The sequence below is a fragment of the Balaenoptera borealis genome (genome assembly GCF_965194805.1).
Source record: "Balaenoptera borealis genome assembly, chromosome: 2".
NCBI classification, from domain to species: Eukaryota; Metazoa; Chordata; class Mammalia; order Artiodactyla; family Balaenopteridae; genus Balaenoptera; species Balaenoptera borealis.
The window spans coordinates 157,150,687-157,171,793 of NC_138867.1; the positions used below are offsets into that span (position 1 = coordinate 157,150,687).

General features: G+C 44.0%; 1 protein-coding gene across 2 annotated transcripts in view; it reads right to left on the reverse strand.

Moving 5' to 3' along the window:
* Positions 1–21,107, reverse strand: part of SH3PXD2B (SH3 and PX domains 2B) — a 122,303-nt gene that overhangs the window by 60,268 nt on the left and 40,928 nt on the right. For both annotated transcript variants that reach the window (XM_082380861.1, XM_082380860.1), the window contains exons 3-4: positions 16,715–16,790; positions 10,100–10,176 (exon numbers count right to left, since the gene is read on the reverse strand). In XM_082380861.1, the coding sequence (XP_082236987.1) occupies positions 10,100–10,176; positions 16,715–16,790 (153 nt within the window). The remainder of the gene's footprint in view (positions 1–10,099; positions 10,177–16,714; positions 16,791–21,107) is intronic.

Below are 21,107 nucleotides of genomic sequence, written 5' to 3' on the forward strand. Positions count from 1 at the left end.
AAGGCTGAATAGCATTCCATCCCACGTGTAAAACACATTTTGTTTATTCATTCACTCCTTGGTAGTCACTTGGGTTGCTGACCTGACATGACCTTTGAGTCAGGCTCTGACTTTAAGCCACTTCCCCTCTCCTGATGTATGACCTGGCCCAAAACTAAAGTGGGGAAATCTGTAAGGTAAGTGGACATGTTTTAGTAGCGTGCCTTCCCTGGTCACTGTCTACTTTCTACACTGGATAAAGATAGGATGAAGGATGCTGACCTAAGGGCCTGGTATTTGTGGCTCATTGATTTTTGCTCATTGATTTTTTTAAAATTAGCCTTGAAGTATCTCCTGCTCTGTAGCAAATCCCCAGGGACCAGCCTTTTCCAGGCCAGAGGCAGAGAGTGGATACATCCCACTTCCCATTTCTGACCCCCTTCTCTTTCTGGTTTGGAGCAGGGAGTATTCATTTTCCTGCTGTCTTGGGGCTCCCTGTGGGTCGCTCTTTCCTCTGAAATCCTGCAGCTCTTGCAGTTGGAACCACATAATGAAGAGGCTGATTATATGCTGGACCGTGGTGTGTCCTGGCTGCTTCGTGGGCAGAAATCATGCGGCTCCCCCCAGACTGCAAACACAACGTTCCCCTATGTTGGCTCAGCACTTGATGGCTCCCATCGTCTGCATCATGTCATGTCATCCTGAAAGGGCTGGCCCACTTTAGAGATGGTGAAACAGAGGTTCTGGGGAAGTGACCAGGACTTGAGCCCCAAACCAGCGACTCCAGCTCCTCTACCCCAAATTCAGAGGAGTTCCTCCTGCACCTTCCCACATGCCTTGACAGTGCTGGGAGGACCCTGATGCCTGGTTGAAAGTATCTGCTGGATAAATGATGTGAGGAAGAGGCCTGGCCGTGGCCACGTGGCCCTGGGTAAGCCCTGAGGTGGCCATGGTTTCTGCCTAGAGGGGGCCTCTCTGCTGAAATGGGCAGAGACCCCGAATGGACCAGTGCGGAAGGGATGACGAGGCCCACGGAAACCTCCCGACAGTGCCAAGTTCTCTTTATGTTTTGAGCAAATCCTAGGAGGTAAAAGCCAAACCAAACCCCCAAAGCATAATACAAAGCCAAGTTACTCATAAAAGGCAGCACCGAATGCTTTGATATTTGCCCCTTTCCTGTGGAACGACAGGCTAACAGCAAAAACATGACCTGGGGCATAGCAATAGTTCCGCTTCTGAAATACCCCAGAATTGTCTCGTGTTTGGTCAGTATGACAAAGAACCACAGTTCCACGAAAACTGTGGTTCTGTTCCGCATGGAATCCTGGCCCTTTGGACAGACGTGGCTGCTCGATGCAGGGTCAAGAGGAGAGGTGAGGAGGGCAAGTCCTGCTTGCCTGTGTAATAATGAAAGTTCAGACAGATGCAGCTCCTGGTTCTGGCTCTAGCCATGTCCTATCACCTCTGAGCCTCAGTCTGCTCATCTGTAAAATGGAAATAACTAACACCCATCCTGGAGGGTTGTGCTACAGAACAAGTGAGCAAGTGGCTGTAAGGTTTCCATCATATACTAGCTGCTTGATAAACATTCAGTTAACCTCTGGCTCTCTGGACTGTACCAAGTACAATAGTGTGCTGTGGGACTTCCCTGGTGGCACAGTGGTTAAGAATCCGCCGCCTGCCAATGCAGGGGACACGGGTTCGAGCCCTGGTCTGGGAAGATCCCAAATGCCACGAAGCAACTAAGCCCGTGTGCCACAACTACTGAGCCTGCGCTCTAGAGCCCGCGAGCCACAACTGCTGAGCCCACGCACCTAGAGCCTATGCTCTGCAAGAAGAGAAGCCACCACAGTGAGAAGCCCACGCACTGCAACAAAGTAGCCCCTGCTCGCCGCAACTAGAGAAAGCCCATGCGCAACAACGAAGACCCAGCACAGCCAAAAATAAATAAATAAATAAATAAATAAATAAATAGATTTTTATATATATATTTAAAAAATAGTGTGCTGCTTCCAGGGGCGATTTTAGAGTCAGCAAGGTGATTCAGTTCAATCACAACACCTCGGCTAGAGAGAGAGAGTTTGTGTCTTCAACAAAATTTTAAGTGCACAGCACAGTACTGTTGGCTATTGTACAGCAGACCTCTAGAGCTGATTCCTTCTTGCTTGACTGAAACTTCATGCCTGTTGATTAGTAACTCCTCATTTTTCCCTCCCCCCAGCCCCTGGCAACCACCATTTCACTCTCTGATTCTACAAATTTGACTATTTTAGATAACTCATGTAAGTGGAATCATACGGTATTTGATCTTTCTGTGACTGGCTTATTTCACTTAGCATAACGTCCTTAAGGTTTATCCATGTTGTTGCGTATTGCCGAATTTCTTCTTTCTTTTTTAAATTATTTATTTATTTTATTTTATTTTTGGCTGTGTTGGGTCTTCATTTCTGTGTGAGGGCTTTCTCTAGTTGCGGCGAGCGGGGGCCACTCTTCATCGCGCTGCGCGGGCCTCTCACTATCGCGGCCTCTCTTGTTGCGGAGCACAGGCTCCAGACGCGCAGGCTCAGTAGTTGTGGCTCACGGGCCCAGTTGCTCCGCGGCGTGTGGGATCTTCCCAGACCAGGGCTTGAACCCGTGTCCCCTGCATTGGCAGGCAGATTTTCAACCACTGCGCCACCAGGGAAGCCCCCCCGAATTTCTTCTTTTTAAAGGCTGAATAGTATGCTATTGTATGTACAGGCCACATTTAGGTTGATTCTACATCTTGGCTATTGTAAATAGTGCTGCAACGAACATGGGAGTGCTAATATCTCTTCTAAATCCTGATTTAAATTCCTTTGGACAAATATCCAGAAATAGGATTGCTTGACTATATGGTAGTTCTATTTTTAATTTTTTGAGGAACCTGCATACTGTTTTTCATAGTGGCTGCATTTTGCATTCCCACAAACAGTGTGCAAGACTTCCAGTTTCTCTATATCCTCACCAACACCTGTTGTCTTGTTTTTGTTTTTTTTTTAACATCTTTATTGAAGTATAATTGCTTTACAACATTGTATTAGTTTCTGCTGTATAATAAAGTGAATCAGTTATATGTATACATATATTCCCATATCCCTTCCCTCTTGAGCCTCCCTCCCACCTTCCCTATGCCACCCCTCTAGGTGGTCACAAAGCACCAAGCTGACCTCCCTGTGCTATGCAGCTGCTTCCCACTAGCTATCTGTTTTACATTTGGTAGTGTATATATGTTACTGCCACTCTCTCACTTCGTCCCAGCTTACCCTTCCCCCTCCCCGTGTCCTCAAGTCCATTCTCTACGTCTGAGTCTTTATTCCTGTCCTGCCCCTAGGTTCATCAGAACCACTTTCTTTTAGATTCCATATATATGTGTTAGCATACAGTATTTGTTTTTCTCTTTCTGACTTACTTCATGTTATTGTTTTTGATATTAGCCATCCTGACAGATGTGAGGTGATATCATATTGTGGTTTTGATTTGCATTTCCCTGATGATTAGCCGACACTGAGCAACTTTTCATATACCTGTTGGTCATTTGTGTATCTTCCCTGGAGAAATGCCTATTCAAGCCTTTGGTCCATTTAAAAATTGGGTTATTAGCTCTTTTTGTTATTGAGATGTATAAGTTCCTTAGATATTGATATTTTGGGGATTAACCCCTTATCAGATATGTGATTTGCAAATATTTGCTCCCATTTTGTAGTTTGCCTTTTCACTCTATAGATTATTTATTTTGCTGTGCAGAAGCTTTTTAGTTTGATGTATTCCCACTTCTTTATTTTTGTTTTTGTTGCCTATGATTTTCGTGTCATATCCATGAGATCATTGCCAAGAGCCCTGAAATAAATCCATGCATATGGTTAACTGATCCTCAACAAAGGTGCCAAGAATACACGGCGGGGACAGGACAGCTTCTTCAACAAATGGTGCTGGGAAAACTGGATATCCATATGCAAAAGAATGAAATTGGGCCCTTATCTTATACCATACACAAAAATCAACTCAAAATGGATTAAAGCCTTAAACATAAGACCTGAAACTATAAAATTCCTAGAAGAAAGAACTTCCCCAACTTGCTTCCCGCGAGCGTGACCAGGCTCTGCAGAGCTTCCTCTGGTAGTAAGCAACAGAAGCTGGCTAGATTAAAAAACAGTTTTTGTTGCTGTTGCATCACTGTTTTTATTTTTACTTTTAGGGTACGTGATACCAGTTTTACATTGTGGTTGTGATATAAAATTTTCTCTAAAATATATATTTTTAAAGAAGTTAAAAAAGTGAATATAAAGAAAAATATTAATAATAATATAGGTAGCAGAATATGGTAAAAATCTTCAGGGGAGGTCTCAAGGGACTGGAGTCTGGTAAACACTACTGTTATACTGCCTATAGAGTTTACTTTAAAACATTAGGGTTGGCCAAAATGTTTGCTTGGGTTTTTCGTAAGATGTCACGGAAAAACCCAAACGAACTTTTTGGTCAACCCAATACTACAGCACAGTAGAGGGGGTGGGGAAGGGAAGGATTGGGAGTTTGGGATTAGCAGATGCAAAGTAGTATATATAGGATGGATAAACAACAAGGTCCTACTGCACAGCACAGGGAACTATATGCAATATCCTATGATAAACCATAATGGAAAAGAATGTGAAAAAAATATATATATATAACTGAGTCACTTTGCTGTACAGCAGAAATTAACACAACATTGTAAATGAACTATACTTCAATAAAATAAAAAATAAAAATAAAAAAATAAAATACTACAGCACGGGCATACACACTCACATGTTCATAGGTGTGTATGTGTGTGTGTGTGTGTGTGTGTGTTAGATTTAACCTACACTCTAATAATGGTGAGTTAATATCTGAAGTACCCTCATCAGGAATGAACACTTCAGCAAGTAGGAGACTCTAATCACAAGTTCTCATTTCAGAAAAGGCTACTTTGGGGCTTCAGCTATCTTCACCTCTGACCAACACTATAGCCTCTATTTACTAGCATAACAGTTGTTAGAAATAATTTTCTTCACTGGTGAAATGAGGGGTGGCCCTTGCATGAACAGAACACGGCGAGCCCAGCATTATACATCCTTCTTCTTGGTACCCTGGTTCTAGGATTCCGAATCCTCTGTGTTCTACCTCTTCTTGAAGATTTTACTGTCAGACTATGGTTAGGATTAGCTGATCCTGCCACTAGGATACCACTGCATCTGTCTTAAGGAAACTTTCATGCAAAGCGGTGTCAGACAAGACAGCTGGTATTTCACTGAGTTTATACAACAACTTGAGAGTCTGTTTAGGGAACTGCTTGATAACAAATGCTTGTATGTGTGGCAGGATTTGGCTGAGTCTCGTTTTCATTGTGTCTTTTGATGAACAGAAGTCCTTAAATTTACTGTAGTCAAATAAATCAATCTTTTTATGCTTGGTACTTTTTGTGTCTTTAGAAGTCCCTCTATACCTAGAGATTATGAAGATATTTTCCTATTTTTATCTTCTAAAACCTTTTATAATTACCTCTTACATTTAGGTCTTCAATGTACTTGGAAATGATTCCATGTGTGTGCAAGGCAGGGGTTAGTTATCTTTTTTGTTTTTTCCAATACGGATACCTATTTACTGAGGAATCCTACCTTTCCTCAATGATCTACAAAGCCGCTTTTGTTAGTATCAAAGTGTCCAAATACACATAGGTCTGTTTCTGGGTTCTCTATTTTGTTCCAATGGTTGTCTATCCTTGTGCCAACACCATACTATGTTAAATACTGTAACTTTATGATAGGTCTGGTAGAGCAGAAAGTTTCTTCCTAGCTGGTAGCTAGGTTTGGGGACATCTACAGCCTTCCTCTATCTTTACCTATTGGAAACTACCAATTTCTACCAAGATAAGGCGGACAGTGATAGATCAAATTGGCTTAAGTCAGCTCACAACAATGTCAATAACAGAGACCAGATCTTACATAAAGGTCTATGCAGTCTCTAAAAGACTTCACAGGCCTTGTAACAAAAGGGATGGTTTCATCTCCTTCCAGGAGGGCAGTTCCCTTGAAGCTAAGCCCAGGGAATTTGGCCAACTAAAACCCCCAAATAACTGCTCTGCTTCTTATGATGCATTAATAGCAGGGGTGGTAACTTCCATGCGGCTCATGTAACATAAGGTAACATAAGCAGTTTCTTCCCTGTGGTTAATCCAGGTCAATTCATGATCTCTGGACCATTCCAAGCATAGCCAGATGCAGGCAGCTGCTGCTGTCCCTTATCCCTCCAAGATTTTATGTTTCCTTTTCCAAATCAAATGTCCAGGGGTTCGGGAAGCCCTGGGTGAGAGGAAGGTGTGACTGGAGAGAAGTTGGGTGGGCTGGGGAAGAAGCAGGAGAGCACATTTGGGCCGAGGTTTCTGGGAAGGTACCAGGTGGAACTTGCCAGCTGGCTAAGGTGACCCCAAGGGTTCAAAGTTCTTCCCAGCAGGGCCTGGACAAAGGAATTTTAGGCTCTAGAGGTTTGGAAAAGGACAAAGAGCAAAGATCTGAACTTTCCTCTGAGATCTGGGAGGCAGCAGTGGTGTCTTTGTGCCTGAATGACGAGCCCTGCCCCTTATCCCCATCCCTTTTTTAAGGGTATCCTTAGGAGAGAGAAGAGTCTGAGTCTATCTGCTTCTATGAAACACACGCTTAACTATTTTGGCCTCTTGAATTTGTACTTTCTTGGAGAGGCCATAAGTGGTATGCGAGTGCCAAGTCCTAAAAGGGCTGGGTTCATCTCTCAAAGTCTCGAATACTGTTATTGTGAGTAACTTTGTTGGGCCTCCATTTCCTCATCAACACGAAGGGAAAAAGAACACGTCCTCCATGTTATTGGAGGGATGAAACGTGGTCATGTCTGGTAAAGAGGAGATGGTCAATCAGGAGTGATTTTCTGCCCTTCCATGACATCTCCTGCCAAGAGAGGGGCGTCTATCCCCACACTTTCCCCCTTCAAAATTTTTCTACAGACTTACTGAAGTATAATTTATGCACCATAAAATTCACCCATTATAAGTACACAATTCAATGATTCAAATTCAAATTATAGAGTTGGGCAACCATCACCACATTCTAGTTTTAGAACTTTTCCATCACCTCAAAAATGTCCCCAACCTCATTTGCAGTCAATCTCCATTTCCACTGCCCCAAGGCCCAGGAAACCACTGACCTGCTTTCTCTAAATTTGCCTTTTCTGCACATTTCATGTAAATGCAATCATACAATATATAGTCTTTTGCATCTGTCTTCTTTTGCATAGCATCATGTTTTTGAGATTCATTCATCTTGCAGCATTAATCAGTATTTCACTGTCGAACAATATTCTATTGTATGCCTTATTCCACATTTTCTTTATCTATTCTCCAGATGATAGACATATGGATTGCTTCCAATTTGGGGCTATTACGAATTAATGCTGCTATGAACAATTGCATCCAATTCTTTGTGTGGACAGTTTTCACTTCTTGTGAGTATGTACCTGAGAGTAATCGTATGATAAATTTCACTTTTGAAGAAACTGCCAAACTGTTTCCCAAAGTGGTTTCCATCATATGTCTCCAGCAGAATAAAGAGCTCCACTTTATCTCACATCCTCACCTCTTGTGTGTCTTGTTGATTACAGCCATTCTGGAGGCTGTGTAGGCATCTCATCATGGTTTTATTTTTCATTGCCCTGATGATTAATGATGTTGAACAACTTTTTATGTGTTTATTAAGCATTGTATGTCTTCATGGGTGAAGTTTCTATTCAATCTTTTGTCTATTTTTAAACTGGGTTGTCTTTTCATTTTTGAGTTGTAAGAGTTGTTTATATAGTCTCAACACAAGTCCTTTCTCAGATATATGACTTATAAATATTTTCTCCTAATCTGTGGTGTGTCTTTTCATTTTCTTCATGATATCTTTTGAAGCACAGAAATGTGTAAGCTTAATGAAGTCGAGCATATCAATTTTTCTCTTTTGGTGTTATATCTAAGAACTCTTTGCCCACACCAAGGTCATGAAGATTCTCTTTTATGTTTTCTTCTACAAGTTTTATAGTTTTAGCTTTTATATTTAGGTCTATGATCCATTTTGAGTTGAGCTGATTTTTTAATGCATGGTGTGAGGTCAGGGTCCAATTTTAAAAACTTATTTTTTATTTTTTTGCATATGGATATCCCATGATCCCACCATTTGTTACAAAGACTACCCTTTCCCACTGAATTTCTTGGTACCTTCGTTGAAAATCAATTGAGTATAAATCTGAAGAGTTTACTTCTAGACTCTCAGTTCTCTTCCAGTAGTCCATCTGCCTATCCTTACACCAGTATTACAGTCTTTTTTTCTCCCCCCAATAAACAAATAAATTATTTATTTATTTATTTTTGGCTGTGTTGGGTCTTCATTGCTGCACGCAGGCTTTCTCTAGTTGCAGTGAGGGGGGCTACTCTTTGTTGCGGTGCGCGGGCTTCTCATTGTGGTGGCTTCTCTTGTGCGGAGCACGGGGTCTAGGTGCGCAGGCTTCAGTAGTTGTGGCACGTGGGCTCAGTAGTGGTGGCTCACAGGCTCTAGAGTGCAGGCGCAGTAGTTGTGGCACATGCGTTTAGTTGCTCCGTGGCATGTGGGATCTTCCCGACCAGGGATCTAACCCGCGTCCCCTGCATTGGCAGGTGGATTCTTAACCACTGCGCCACCAGGGAAGTGCTACGCCAGTACTACAGTCTTGATTACTGTAGCTTCATAAGAAGTTTGGAAAATGGGTAGTACAATTTTGTTCTCTAATTTTGTTCTTCTTTTTCAAAATTGTTTTGGCTATTCTGAGCCCTTTGCACTTCCTCATACACTTTAGGATCAGCTTGTTCATTTCTACAAAAAAGCCTACTAAGATTTTGGCAGAGATTGCATTGACTCTGTGCATCAACTGGGGGAGAAATGCCAATTTAACACTGTTGAGTCTCCTAATCCATTAGTATGGAATGTCTCTCCATTCATTTAGAGTTTCTTTAACGTCCCTCAACCATGTTTTGTAGTTTCAGTATATAAACCTTGTACTTCTTTTATTAAATTTATTCCTAATTATTTTATTCTTTTTGATGCTATTGTGAGTGGAATTATTTTCTTAATTTCATTTTTGGGTTGTTCCCTACTAGTAGATGGAAATACAATTGATTTTTTAATATTTGTCTTGAGTCTTGTAATCTTACTAAGCTCATTTATAAGTTCTAGCAGGTTTTTTTGTGGACTCCTTATGGTTTTCTACAATAGAATCATGTCATCCGTGAATCAAGGCAGTCTTACTTCTTCCTTTCTAATCTGTATGCCTTTTATTCCTTTTTCTTGCCTGCTTACACCAGCTAGAATCTCCAGTAAAATGTAGATCAGCGGTGGAGAGAGCAAATATACTTTGCTTTTGCTCCTGATCTTAGGGGGAGAAAGCATTCACTGCTCCATTTTTAAGGCATTTTTTCTATTCCTACCCTTCTCCAATCAAACTGCTAGTGATTTTAAGTTAGAGGAATAAATACTAAAGATTAGGGAAGCTAAACAAAAGAAAAATATGCTTCTTTCTTGACATCAGCCTCAAATCAAACAAAACATAACCAAAAGGCAGGGAGGCCCCTTGTGGTTGAGAACATTTAAGGGATTGGAAGCCAGCTGCACTGTCCAACAGGGGTTGGCTGAATAACTTCTAGAACATTCATGCACAATGGAATACTACGTAACCATTAAAAGCAGGTTCAAGAAGATTTTTTTAATAGCATGGGGAAATTCTTTTAATATGAGAGAAAAGAAAAAGAGCAACAAAAATAACACATATGGGATGATCTCAACACCATAAAGAAATACATGCAGAGAGAAAGGAGAGAAAGGAAATATGTAAAAACCTTCATAATTGTTGCCTCTGAGTTAAAGGATCATGGGTGATTGGTTTTTCTAATTTCTTTACATTTTTTTCACCACTACAGATCTTTCACAATGGGCATCCTGTAGTCAGAAAAGGAAAAGAAAAACAAAACAAACAAACAAAAAAACCCCAAAACTACCCACGGGGAAGACACGAGACACAGGGAAGTGTTGGCATTTCTCAGACTTACCTTACAGTATTCATCGATTGGTATCAGGCGTTTGACGGCCACGTCCCGAATGTGGCTCCGTCGGAAGAGAATTTTGCCTGCAGGAGATGAGAGTGCACACAGCGTTGTAAGGGAGCATTGACAAGCTCTCAGCAACCTGGGAGGATGAGGATGTGGCTGCCTCTGGTAGGCCTGAGTGGTACCTAAATTCCTGGCTGCCATCCATACCTGGTGCTGGGCGTCCACAGGGCCTGGATGACCCCATGCTTGGTCCTCCAAAGCCCTGTTCACAGCTCTAGCGCAAGGGCTTGAGGGAGTGGGGCTCAGTGGATAACTTTTGGTGAGATAAGGGAGGCTGGAATCAAACCAAGGAAGGAAGATCTGATGATCGGAGGTCCCCTGTCCAACTATAAGATTCTCAGATGCGGTGAGCACTTCAGCGAACACTCAGATATGCCCTCACTCGACAGCTCAGTCTCCTTCCCTCCTCTTTCTTTGTATACTTTCTGCTCTAGTCTGATGTTTTCCCAATACTCCACACTCTCTCATAATTCTGTGCCTTTCCCTCTGCCTGGAATACCTTCCCCATCCAACCTCACCCACTACCCCTGCTGGGAAACTCTTACACACTTCAAATGGGTTAAGAGTTCCTGTCTCTTTCAGAACAGACTTGTGGTTGCCAAGGCGGGGGGGGGGGGGGGGGAGGGAAATATTGGGAGTTTAGGATTAGCAGAGGCAAACTAGTATATATAGGATGGATAAACAATAGGGTCCTATTATATAGCACAGGGAACTACATTCGATATCCTGTGATAAACCATAATGGAAAAGAATATGAAAAAGAATATATATATGTATAACTGAATCACTTTGCTGTACAGCAGAAATTAACACAACATTGTAAATCAACTATACTTCAATAAAATTAAAAAAAAAAAAAAAAAAAAAAAAAAGAGTTCCTGTCTCTGATTGTACACATCACATTGTCGAATTTACATGTCTTCTTCCTTCCTACTAGTCATGGGGCTCCGCCCAAATAGGGATTGACTGGGCTTTAGTCAATTTTTTGCCCCTGCCACATGGCACTCACGTTTGATCAATGCATGAAGGTGGATTCCACCTGCCAGGACGACATATCCCTTCAATTCCTTCGCCAATAAGTGTTTGTAACAGAGGGCTCCAAGCCCTCCTACCACACCGAATACTAACACAGTCCATTCACTACTTGCTGGGTGACATCTGAGCCCTGGGCTGTGGTACCAGAACCTCCAGTGTGACATATGGGCAGAGGACATGGGTCACAGGCAAAGACAAGTATATAAATGATGCCACTGAGGGTCTCAGGAAATATCTAAGATGCTGAAACATTACGGGTGAGGTTTGTTTCAAGCAAATCAGCGGGTTCCCGAGAGTCTTAAAGGAGATCCTCTCATGGGGAGATGGTGGCAAAGTTCATGCACTGAGGATCCAGACAGCATGGCCACACCATTCTGGATTTGTCACAGAGACAGGGGCCGGAAAATCAGAAATAAGACATCAAGGAGCGACAAAGAGGTGGGGGATGGAGACAAGTCCCCCTGCCATGCTCATGCGGGGCGACCAGGAGGCCTCTAGGGGTCAAAAAGGAAGGCACAGGGAGACCACAGCTCTCCAGACTGCAGGGCATGGAGACCTATTAAGAACTTCACCTACTTCTGGTCCAAGGAGGTAGGTCCTGGAGAAGAATTTGGGTTACGAGGCTGGCAGGGTGAGGAGAGGTTAACCACTGATCTGAGATGGCGCTGGTGAGACTGCTGTCTCCATGGGTCAACCTTGGGTGAGCAGGGACAAGACGGTAGGAAAGGCCCATAAAGAGTTTTCATCATAGGACAGAATCGAAAGGGATGATGGGAAACAACCTATTGACTTTTAAAGATTTGCAATGCAAGGTGGTCAGGGAGATTTGTACCCAAAAAGACCATATGGTTAAGGTCACATTTAAAATAATCTGACAACTTGCTCTTGGGCAAAAAGGCACAATCAGCAAATGAAGTAGATATGGTCAACCTAATAGTAATCCTTTTTTTGTTCATTTCCATTTAATTAAAAAAGAACCCACAATGAGATGAAATACATATTCCTTATATTCCTTAATAACAAGGATCTCTTTCTTTATAATGGTGATGGGTTTAATTCTGATGAGTGAGTCAAATTTCTGATACACCACGCTTGTTAGAAGAGAAAAAAATCTAGAAGAAAATGCATCACAGGGTTCATAGCGCTTGTCTCCGAGGGTAGAAGACAAAGCCTTTTTGTGTTCTTCTTTATACTTTCCCCAAAGTGCCTACTATAAACATTGATTGCTCTGGGAATCAGAAAATTTTCATGTCATTTAAAATGAAAAAAGCAAATTATGCAGCAAAGTGGGAAGGAGTTTACAACCTGGCCTCCCTAGAACCGATGATATTCCCTCATTCACTCCCTAGGGGCAGGCTCTGTGTGAGCCCTCTGTGTGCAGGCACTGGGGGCCTGCCTTCCTGGCACTGGTGCTTTCCAACAGGGAGGGCCCCTGCTGACATTCTGGGTGGGGCAGTCTTTCCCTGGGTGGGAGTAATAATTACCACCCTCATGGGTGGGACCACTTGAAGATCAGAATTCCTAGGAGAATCCTGAACCTTCAGGAAAAATAAGAAGTGTGTGCCTGTGAAGAGAAATCCTACACAGCAAACGCTTCCTGCCCTCTAATCTATTTCTCAAAATGGGAGAAGGGGTGCCTGTCAAAAACATTTTGGTGCCTACCAAAAACATTTTGGTCCCAGTTTGGTATAATTTCCCCTTTTATAAAATCAGAGGAAGGGTGGAGAGAGGGGTGTACAGGCCTCTTACTGAGAAGGCTGTGACCTGACTCGAAAAATTTACAGTGGGCATGGTGCTAGCACCGGCCCGGCACAGGCTCACCTCAGAGCCACCACGGCCCAAGAGAATTCGCCTGAGGCCTGGCCTGCAGGGGCTGGGAGAGGACCAAGAACTCAGGTGCCTTCAACGTCTCCTGCGGGTGGGACACAATAATGTCATTCTTCTTCCTGTGTGGCCTCAGTGAGTCTCTGGGCACATGTCAGGTGCCCGGCCAGCAGTGGGGACAGGAAGTCCCCTCGGCAGGAGTAGCACGTGCAGGGGAGGCCACAGGCTCCACAGGGTCAGTGAGGCCCCAGGCCAATCCCAGGGGGGTCTATTCCTTCCTGTGCTGCCTTGGGAAATGCATTTACCTGTCAGAGCCTCAGGCTCCTCATCTGTAAAATGGGAGAGCAGCCCCTATCTCTTAGTAGTCATCTCCGTGATACACCAGCACAGGGCTTGGCCCTCCCTAGGTGCTTAAAAAAGGGTAATTACTTTGTTTAAAAAATAGGTTACATGATACTGCCTTATATTCTACAAGGAAGAGCACCTCTCCTTTCCTCAACCCCCAACTTGGTTTCTTAAGATCTGCCTCCGACAGGCTAATTCATCATTTATCCACAGCGGAGTGGAGTTACCGCTCAGGCCCTGGGCTATGGGGCAGAACAGAGTGGCCAGCGCCCCCCTGGCCGGTGCCTCCAGGTGAAATGCGGATCTGCGCCTGCTGTGAAGCTTCTGTGTGAGTCACGGAGAAGGAGGGCTAGCGAGCCCACACCCAGCCCTCCCCTCAGGCCAGCCTTCCTGGAATGGGAAGGGTGCTCAGAGGAGAGAACAGCCTTTGGTGGGAACGAGCAGGCTTTTGACGAGCAGGCTTTTGTTTTCCATAGTGGAGGAAGGCCAAACTGTAATTCTTATTTTTCAAGCCGCATCCTCTGCCAAGTTGGCTTCCCCAGCTCTTGCTGGGATGGAAAATTGCACAGGGCTGCTCTCCCCACCCCCCCGCCTTTGTGCTAACATGAAACTCGCTTTTGTTCTGCTGACGTGGCAGTCTTGGCAGAAAACTGACCCCTAGGAGAGGGGCCGTTTCTCCCACCCGTCCCTGCCCTTGGCCTCGGCCTCAAGGAAAAGCTAAGAGGTGGGCTGGGAAGGGATGCTCCAGGGGTCTTAGGGCCCAACGGGGCCTCTCCAAGCTACAAGTGGGTGTCCTGAGCAGGAACAATGGAGCCAATTCCCTGAGAACAGCATTTTCATGAATTCGTGGGTGGAAAAGGATTACGTAACCACGAAAGCTTTCAGGGGCTGGGGAGAGGGTCGGCTCAAGTTCTTCCCTGTCCTGGGAAGTTTTTCCAGAGCTGGTTTTGCCTTTCACCAGCAAAGAGTTATAACTCACTGCTTTCCTTTTTTTCCTTGAAGAAAAATATACATTTAGAGCCCATTTCAACTTAAATATCCAGATTGATCATTTAAGTAGGACTCCAAGATATGAAAGGCCCCAAAATTCCAAAGGAATGTCCCAGGACCCTGTTTCTGCCTTTACTGAGAACCTTCTATGTACCAGGGAGAGAAGTTTGTGAAGCAGGGGTCACTGTCCCATTTTATACATGAGAAACTGAGGCTCAAAGGTGGGGGGAGATGTCGTATGCTTGAGGTCACAGGACTGGGCCTACTGAACTCCAAAGCACATGCTTTGGGCGCTGAGATGTGGTTACTTCAGCTGGCATACCGGCTTTCCTTCAATAAGGAAAAAAATTCCAGTGTTCTCTCCCCATGGAAGAAATAAAAACATTAGGTTTTTTTAGGCAAATGATCTCCCAGTAAATGGGGGCCTGGCAAATACATCTACCCTGTCTCTAAACTCACTCAATGATGACACTATCCAGAAGAACACACTGATGTGCTGATTGCAAAATCCTGGAGTGGGGGAGGGGAGAATGGGCTCCTGGGTGATCCATCTCATGGCCTGCCCCCTTGTCTGCATTACGAAAAAGATTTAAAAGGCTGGCCAGCTCTAAATATTTGTGATTTAGGGTGATTGTCAATTTGCCGATTATCTGTACATAAAGATACTAGCAAGTGCTTAATTGCTGCTAGTTACATATCAGGCACTTACCTAATCCTCCTAACAACTCTATCATTTAAGTACCATTATGATCTCCAGTGTGCAAATGTAGAAATGAAACTCCATGTGCTTAAGTAATTTACCCAAGGGAACAGAGTGGATGATTAGGGGCACTGGGATTTGAACCTGGGCTGTCTGACTTTGGGCATGAATTCTGAGCCCGCCATACCTGTGACTGAATCCCAGCTCTGCCATTTATGCAAGTGATTATAATTTCTCTGAGCCTCAATTTCCTCATCTGTGAAATGGGCATAGTAATGGCTGCCCTGCAGGATTGTTCTAAGGATTCAACAAGCTAATGAATGTAAAGCACTTAGCCCAGCGACTGGCCCACAATAGAGATCTAATAAATGGTAGCTATTATTACTTGAAGCTATAACATTGGTTTGGGTAACCCAATTTTTTGAGTTGAAGCCTTGATGTTATTCCTTTGGTAAGAATTTTTTTTTGGGGGAAAGGGACACTGAATGTCTTGAGAGCAGGCACCAGCCATGGTTGCATGAACTCCTCCACAGTGCCTGACACTCAGAAGGTGCTTGGCCCACTCAGGCGGGTATGCAGGCAGGCAGAATTTCTTAAATGGCCCCCCAAAGATGTCCCACCTTAATCTCAGAGCCTGTGAATATAACGGAATCTCACTCCTGGGATCATGTTATATGATATGCCTCAGTTCATTTCAAGAGAGGGAGATTACCCTGGATTAGCCAAGTGGGTACAAGGTAATCACATGAGCCTTTAAAAGCAGACAGCTTTCTCCAGCTGGTGGCAGGAGGGGAAGTCAGAGATTCCAAGCACAGGAGAGAGATTCAGTGCCCCGTTGCCAGCTTGAAGATGGATGAGGAATACAGGTAGCCTCTGGAAGCTGAGGGGGTCCCCAACGGACAGCCAGGAAGGAAATAGGTATCTCGGTTCTAGAGCTGCAAGGAACTGAATTCTGTCAACAGCCTGAATGAGGTTGGAAGCAGACTCTTCCCCAGAACCTCCAGGTAAGTGCCCAGTCCAGCCAAGACCTTGACTTCGGTCTTTTAAGACCCTAAACAGAGAACCCAGCTGAGCCTGCCTGGACTTCCGACCAACAGAGCTGTGAGATAATAAATGGGTATCGTTTTAAGCTGCTAAATGGGTGGTAATTTGTTATGCACAACAGAAAACAAACACAGGGGGTGCGGTGGGGGGCTGGGATGAATTGGGAGATTGGGATTGACATATATACGCTAATATGTATAAAATAGATAACTAATAAGAACCTGCTGTGTAGCACAGGGAACTCCACTTTGTTGTACGGTAGAAACTAACACAACATTGTAAAACAACCATACCCCAATTAAAAAAAAAGAAAGAAAACAAATACAGTAGCCATTATAATAGATGCCACTCACTACACAAACTGTATGACCTTGAATTATTCTCATTTTAGAGATGGGAGAAACTGAGGTATCCCAGAAGTGAAGTGTCTTGCCTAAGGTCAAGCAGCTGGTAAATAGCATAGCATCTAACTCCAAAGCCCATATTCTTAGGCACTGATTTCAACAAATGACTGAGGTCTGGTCACTGGGACAATGCCTCAAGGAGGAGGAGGGGAGAGATCTGAGAGCTGTGTTGGGAGCCCAGAGGCCCCATCTGAGAGCATGTGTCTCACTTACCTGGAAGAAAGGGAATGATCCGCTGTTTGGGATCCTTCTGTCCTCCTTCCATGGGAAATTTGTCCAACATCTGCATCTAAATGGGGAGAATAACAAAAAAATATGATAAATGCATCTCTGATGTTTTAAAGGAATTATGTGAACTGTGTGATTCGATATATAAAAGCTCACTTTGTTCAGCTTTTCAGAAACCCAAACTAATGGGGAAGCCAGTGTCAACTGGACCTAGGATATCCATGTAAACAATTCTCTAGGTCCACAGCTGCCAGACTAGTGAAGGCTCAGAGCTGGGAGGGACCATTCTCAGTTTCCCCGGGCGCTCCAGCCACAGGACCTGAAGCGTGAACAACACCCGCAGAGCCCCCAGAATTCCACAGACGGCAGGTCATCCTGTCTCCTAAGAACTGCCAGGCTGTGTTCAGGAACAAACTATGGAGACTCAATTAATCTGGTTAGGTCTATACCTGCGAGATCATGACTCGCCCCTGCCCCACTAAGAATTCCCCAGGCTGGCTCAGCTCCATGCCTGGCTGTGTCAGGCACATGGGGTGCAGCGATGAAAAGATTCAGTGTCTAGAGAGAGACTGACAAGTAAAATGGTCATTGCAGGGTGGTGTAGGAAGCACCTAGAGAGGTAGGTACAGGCTTGCTGTGGGGCTAGAGGAAGCACAGGGATGGGGCACCCAAAACGAAAACCTTTCATGTTTTCTGATAACATTAAATGCCTCTCTGACATTTGAAGGAATAAATGTGAAGTATCTGACTGGATATACAAAATCACCAGGATCTGCTACTTGTGGTCGGGGGAAGTGACATACCTCGGGTCTCATCCTTAGTTGGCCATAATGATACCAACTGCCAACATGGCTTTACAGATTAAAGCTGGGCTGTGTGGTCATTAATGCTGTCACCGGATTTCTGGTTCTTCTCCTGAGCGCTTGGTAGATTTGTACGTCCCCACCCCCTTGAAGTGGGAGACGTGGCCAATTAAATGTGAGCAGGAGAGACATGGCTCACTTTGGGGTGGAAGAGTTAGGAGTGGTGCTTGATTCACCACTCTTCATTTCCATCTGCCACGTGATGGCCATGCTCCAGAGTGTGGCTTCTCTGCCAGCAAGGGTCCAGAGCCCCCAACAACCTCTGATGGACATGTAGCCCGAGTGAGAAATAAACCCTGTGTACAGTGAGGCTAGTTGTCATAGCAGCATATCGTAACCCATCCTGATTAGTATATGGGCCCAGGATTCAAGCAGAAGAAAAGGGAGTCCTGAGCCTCCTGAAGTGACGGCTGAATGTGAGGGGCCTGCCCATCATTTTACCTCAAGGAGAAAGTCACCCTGGCACTCAAGATGTGTCCCTCTGGATGTGGAGAAAAGGGAACCCTTGTGCCCTGTTGGTGGGAATGTAAATTGATGCAGCCACCATGGAAAACAGTATGGAGGTTCCTCAAGAATCTAAAAATAGAACTACCATATGATCCAGCAATCCCACTCCTGGGTATATATTGAAGAAGATACATGCACCCCAACGTTCATAGCAGCACTATTTACAATAGCGAAGACATGGAAGCAATGCAAATGCCCATCAATAGACAACTGGATTAAGAAGCAATACAAATAAAAACAAATTCACGAGAGGAAAAAAAAAGAAGATGTGGGGTGTGTGTGCGTGTGTGTGTGTGTGTATACACATATACATATACACACACACACATACACACATACAATGGAATATTACTCAGCCATAAAGAATGAAATTCTGCCATCTGCAGCAGCATGGATGCACCTAGAGAATATTATGCTTAGTGAAATAAGTCAGAGAAAGACAAATACTATATGATATCACTTATATGTGGAATCTAAAAAATAATACAAATGAATGTTTATGCAAAACAGAAATAGACTCACAGACATAGAAAACAAACTTGTAGTTACCAAAGGCGAAAGGGAAGGGAGGAGGGACAAATTAGGGGTATAGGATTAACAGATAGTAACTACTGTGTATAAAATAGATAAGGAACAAGGATATACTGTACAGCACGGGGAATTATAGCCATTATCTTGCAATAACCTATAGTGGAGTATAATCTACAAAAATACTGAATCACTATGTTATACACCTAAAACTAACATAACATTGTAAATCAGCTATACTTCAATTAAAAAAAAAAATGTATCCCTCTGATAGCATAAAAGCAGCTTTGAATAGCTTGGAGAAATAAGCACAGCTATGGTGTAGGGGGAGGGAGGAGAGACCTGAAGTGGGAGAGAAGAGAAACAAGTTTACATGCCAAGCACAGGTTAGATTCTTTAGACACATCCTCTCACGAAATCTGCAGAATACCCCTTCAAGGTGGACATTATTATCCAGGGAACTGAAGTCCAGAGGAGTGAAGAAATCTGCAATGGGCCTGCAGCCAGCAAGGGGCAGGGCCAGAGACAGAAGCCCATGGCTTCTCTGCCATTGCGTCACTCGCCTCTGAGATGCTACGAAGGCAATTAGAAAGGATTGCTCCCCAGCGCTCAGGAAACAGGGCCATTTATCCAGGCTGGAGCTCCCTGCCTCCTTAGCACTGTTTTATGTGACACCCCTGCGTAGGAGGGTCAGACTCAGCTTAGCTGGCAACCCTAAAGGGCTGCCCATGAGGCTGTGGTTTTATTTGTGATTTCCAACTGGCCCCTATTCTGTGCTGTGCGGTGATGGGGAAATGCTTGGTTCACCATCATTCAGCAGCTGGTGAGGCCACAGTGGGCCTTGCTGGAAAGGGAGGCTTCCCTTTTTGAATCCAGGAGCTTTTCAATGCTGGCGCATAGTAGGCACTCAATAAAAATTGGCTAAACCAATGAATGCACCTGAGTGAAATCTGGGGGTGGAGGCAGCTTCAGACGTTTGCTGAGTACCTCCGATTAATAATATTCACGTTACTAATATTAAATAATAATTAGTAACCACTACTAACTGGTTTGACTGTTTACAGTTAATCCTTCTCAGACATATGATTTTATCTGTCCTTCATAATAATCCTGTGAAAGCAATGAACAACCCCCATGTCACAGAGGGAGAAACTGGGGAGCAGGACACAATGAACTGCTTCAGGTCACACAGCTAAGTGGTAGTCCAGCCAGTTCAAGTATCTTAATCTAAACCCCATTCTTATCCCCTAAGATCACTCTCTTAGGCAGCTTCGGAGTGTCACATGAGCATGAAAAATCAGCCTGAGACCAGGTAAGTTTCACATTCCATGCACAGGCAAACAGCATGCTTCTTTTTTAACAGCAGGGTGATTAATCAATCTTAGCTGCAGCATCGTTTTAGAGATTTATAGGTTTGGCCTAACACTACCTTCTTTTTTCCTTCTCAATTTTATTTGTGAAGACAATGTTGGAACACCAATCAGGGGCACTATTTTTTTTTTAAAGGTATACCCCAGTCATCTGTCCACTGTACCCCGCTTATATGTGCTCTCCCGGGTTCCTGTTGAGCCCCTATCTGAATGTGCACACACCGGCTAAAGAAGCCCTGCCCAGCACTGTATTTCCCTGTGGTCTTCACAGCTCTGTCTTAGAGAGCTACTCTCTCACCCTGTGTCCTCACTTGCTTCTATCCAGATAAGCGGAGCTCAAAGAGCTGAAGTGTCTCCCCAAGTGTTATTAATTTGAGGCAGCAGACCTGGGTTTAATGTTGCAAACTCTAACCACAGACATTATCCCTGGGGACCAGACAGCCCTGGGGTTTAATCCTAATGATTCCTCATGCCAGCTGTGTGTCCTTGGTGAGAGACCTCGCCTGATGAGTCTGATTCACCACCTGCAGAACGACAGACACAGCCTGCCCGGCAGCGTGGTTGTGTAAATGAATGCTGTACGTGAACTGTATGTGGGGATGCCCTGGGTGCTCAACAAGAAATGCCCCCTCCTTGCACTCTGCCCACAATGAATGTTATTCTGAGAATTATTTGGGAAAAATTTTCAGTATTTAATGAGACTGTGTGTGTGTTTTTGTGTTGAGTATACATAACATAAAATCGATCATTTCAACCATTTGAAGTGTACAATTTAGCGGCATTAAGTACATTGTTGTGCGACCATCACCACCCTCCATCTCCAGAACCTCTACATCATCCCACACTGAAACTCTATATCCATTAAACACTAACTCCCCATTCCTCTCCTCCAGCCCTTGGCAACCACCATCCTACTTTCTATCTCTATAAATCTGACTATTCTTGGCACTGCATATAAGTATTTGTCCTTTGTGTATGGCTTATTTCACTTAGAATAATATCTTTAAGGTTCACCCGTTTCATAATACGTGCTGGAATTTCCTTCTTATTTATTTATTCATTCATTCACTCATTCATTTATTTATTTATGGCTGTGTTGGGTCTTCGTTT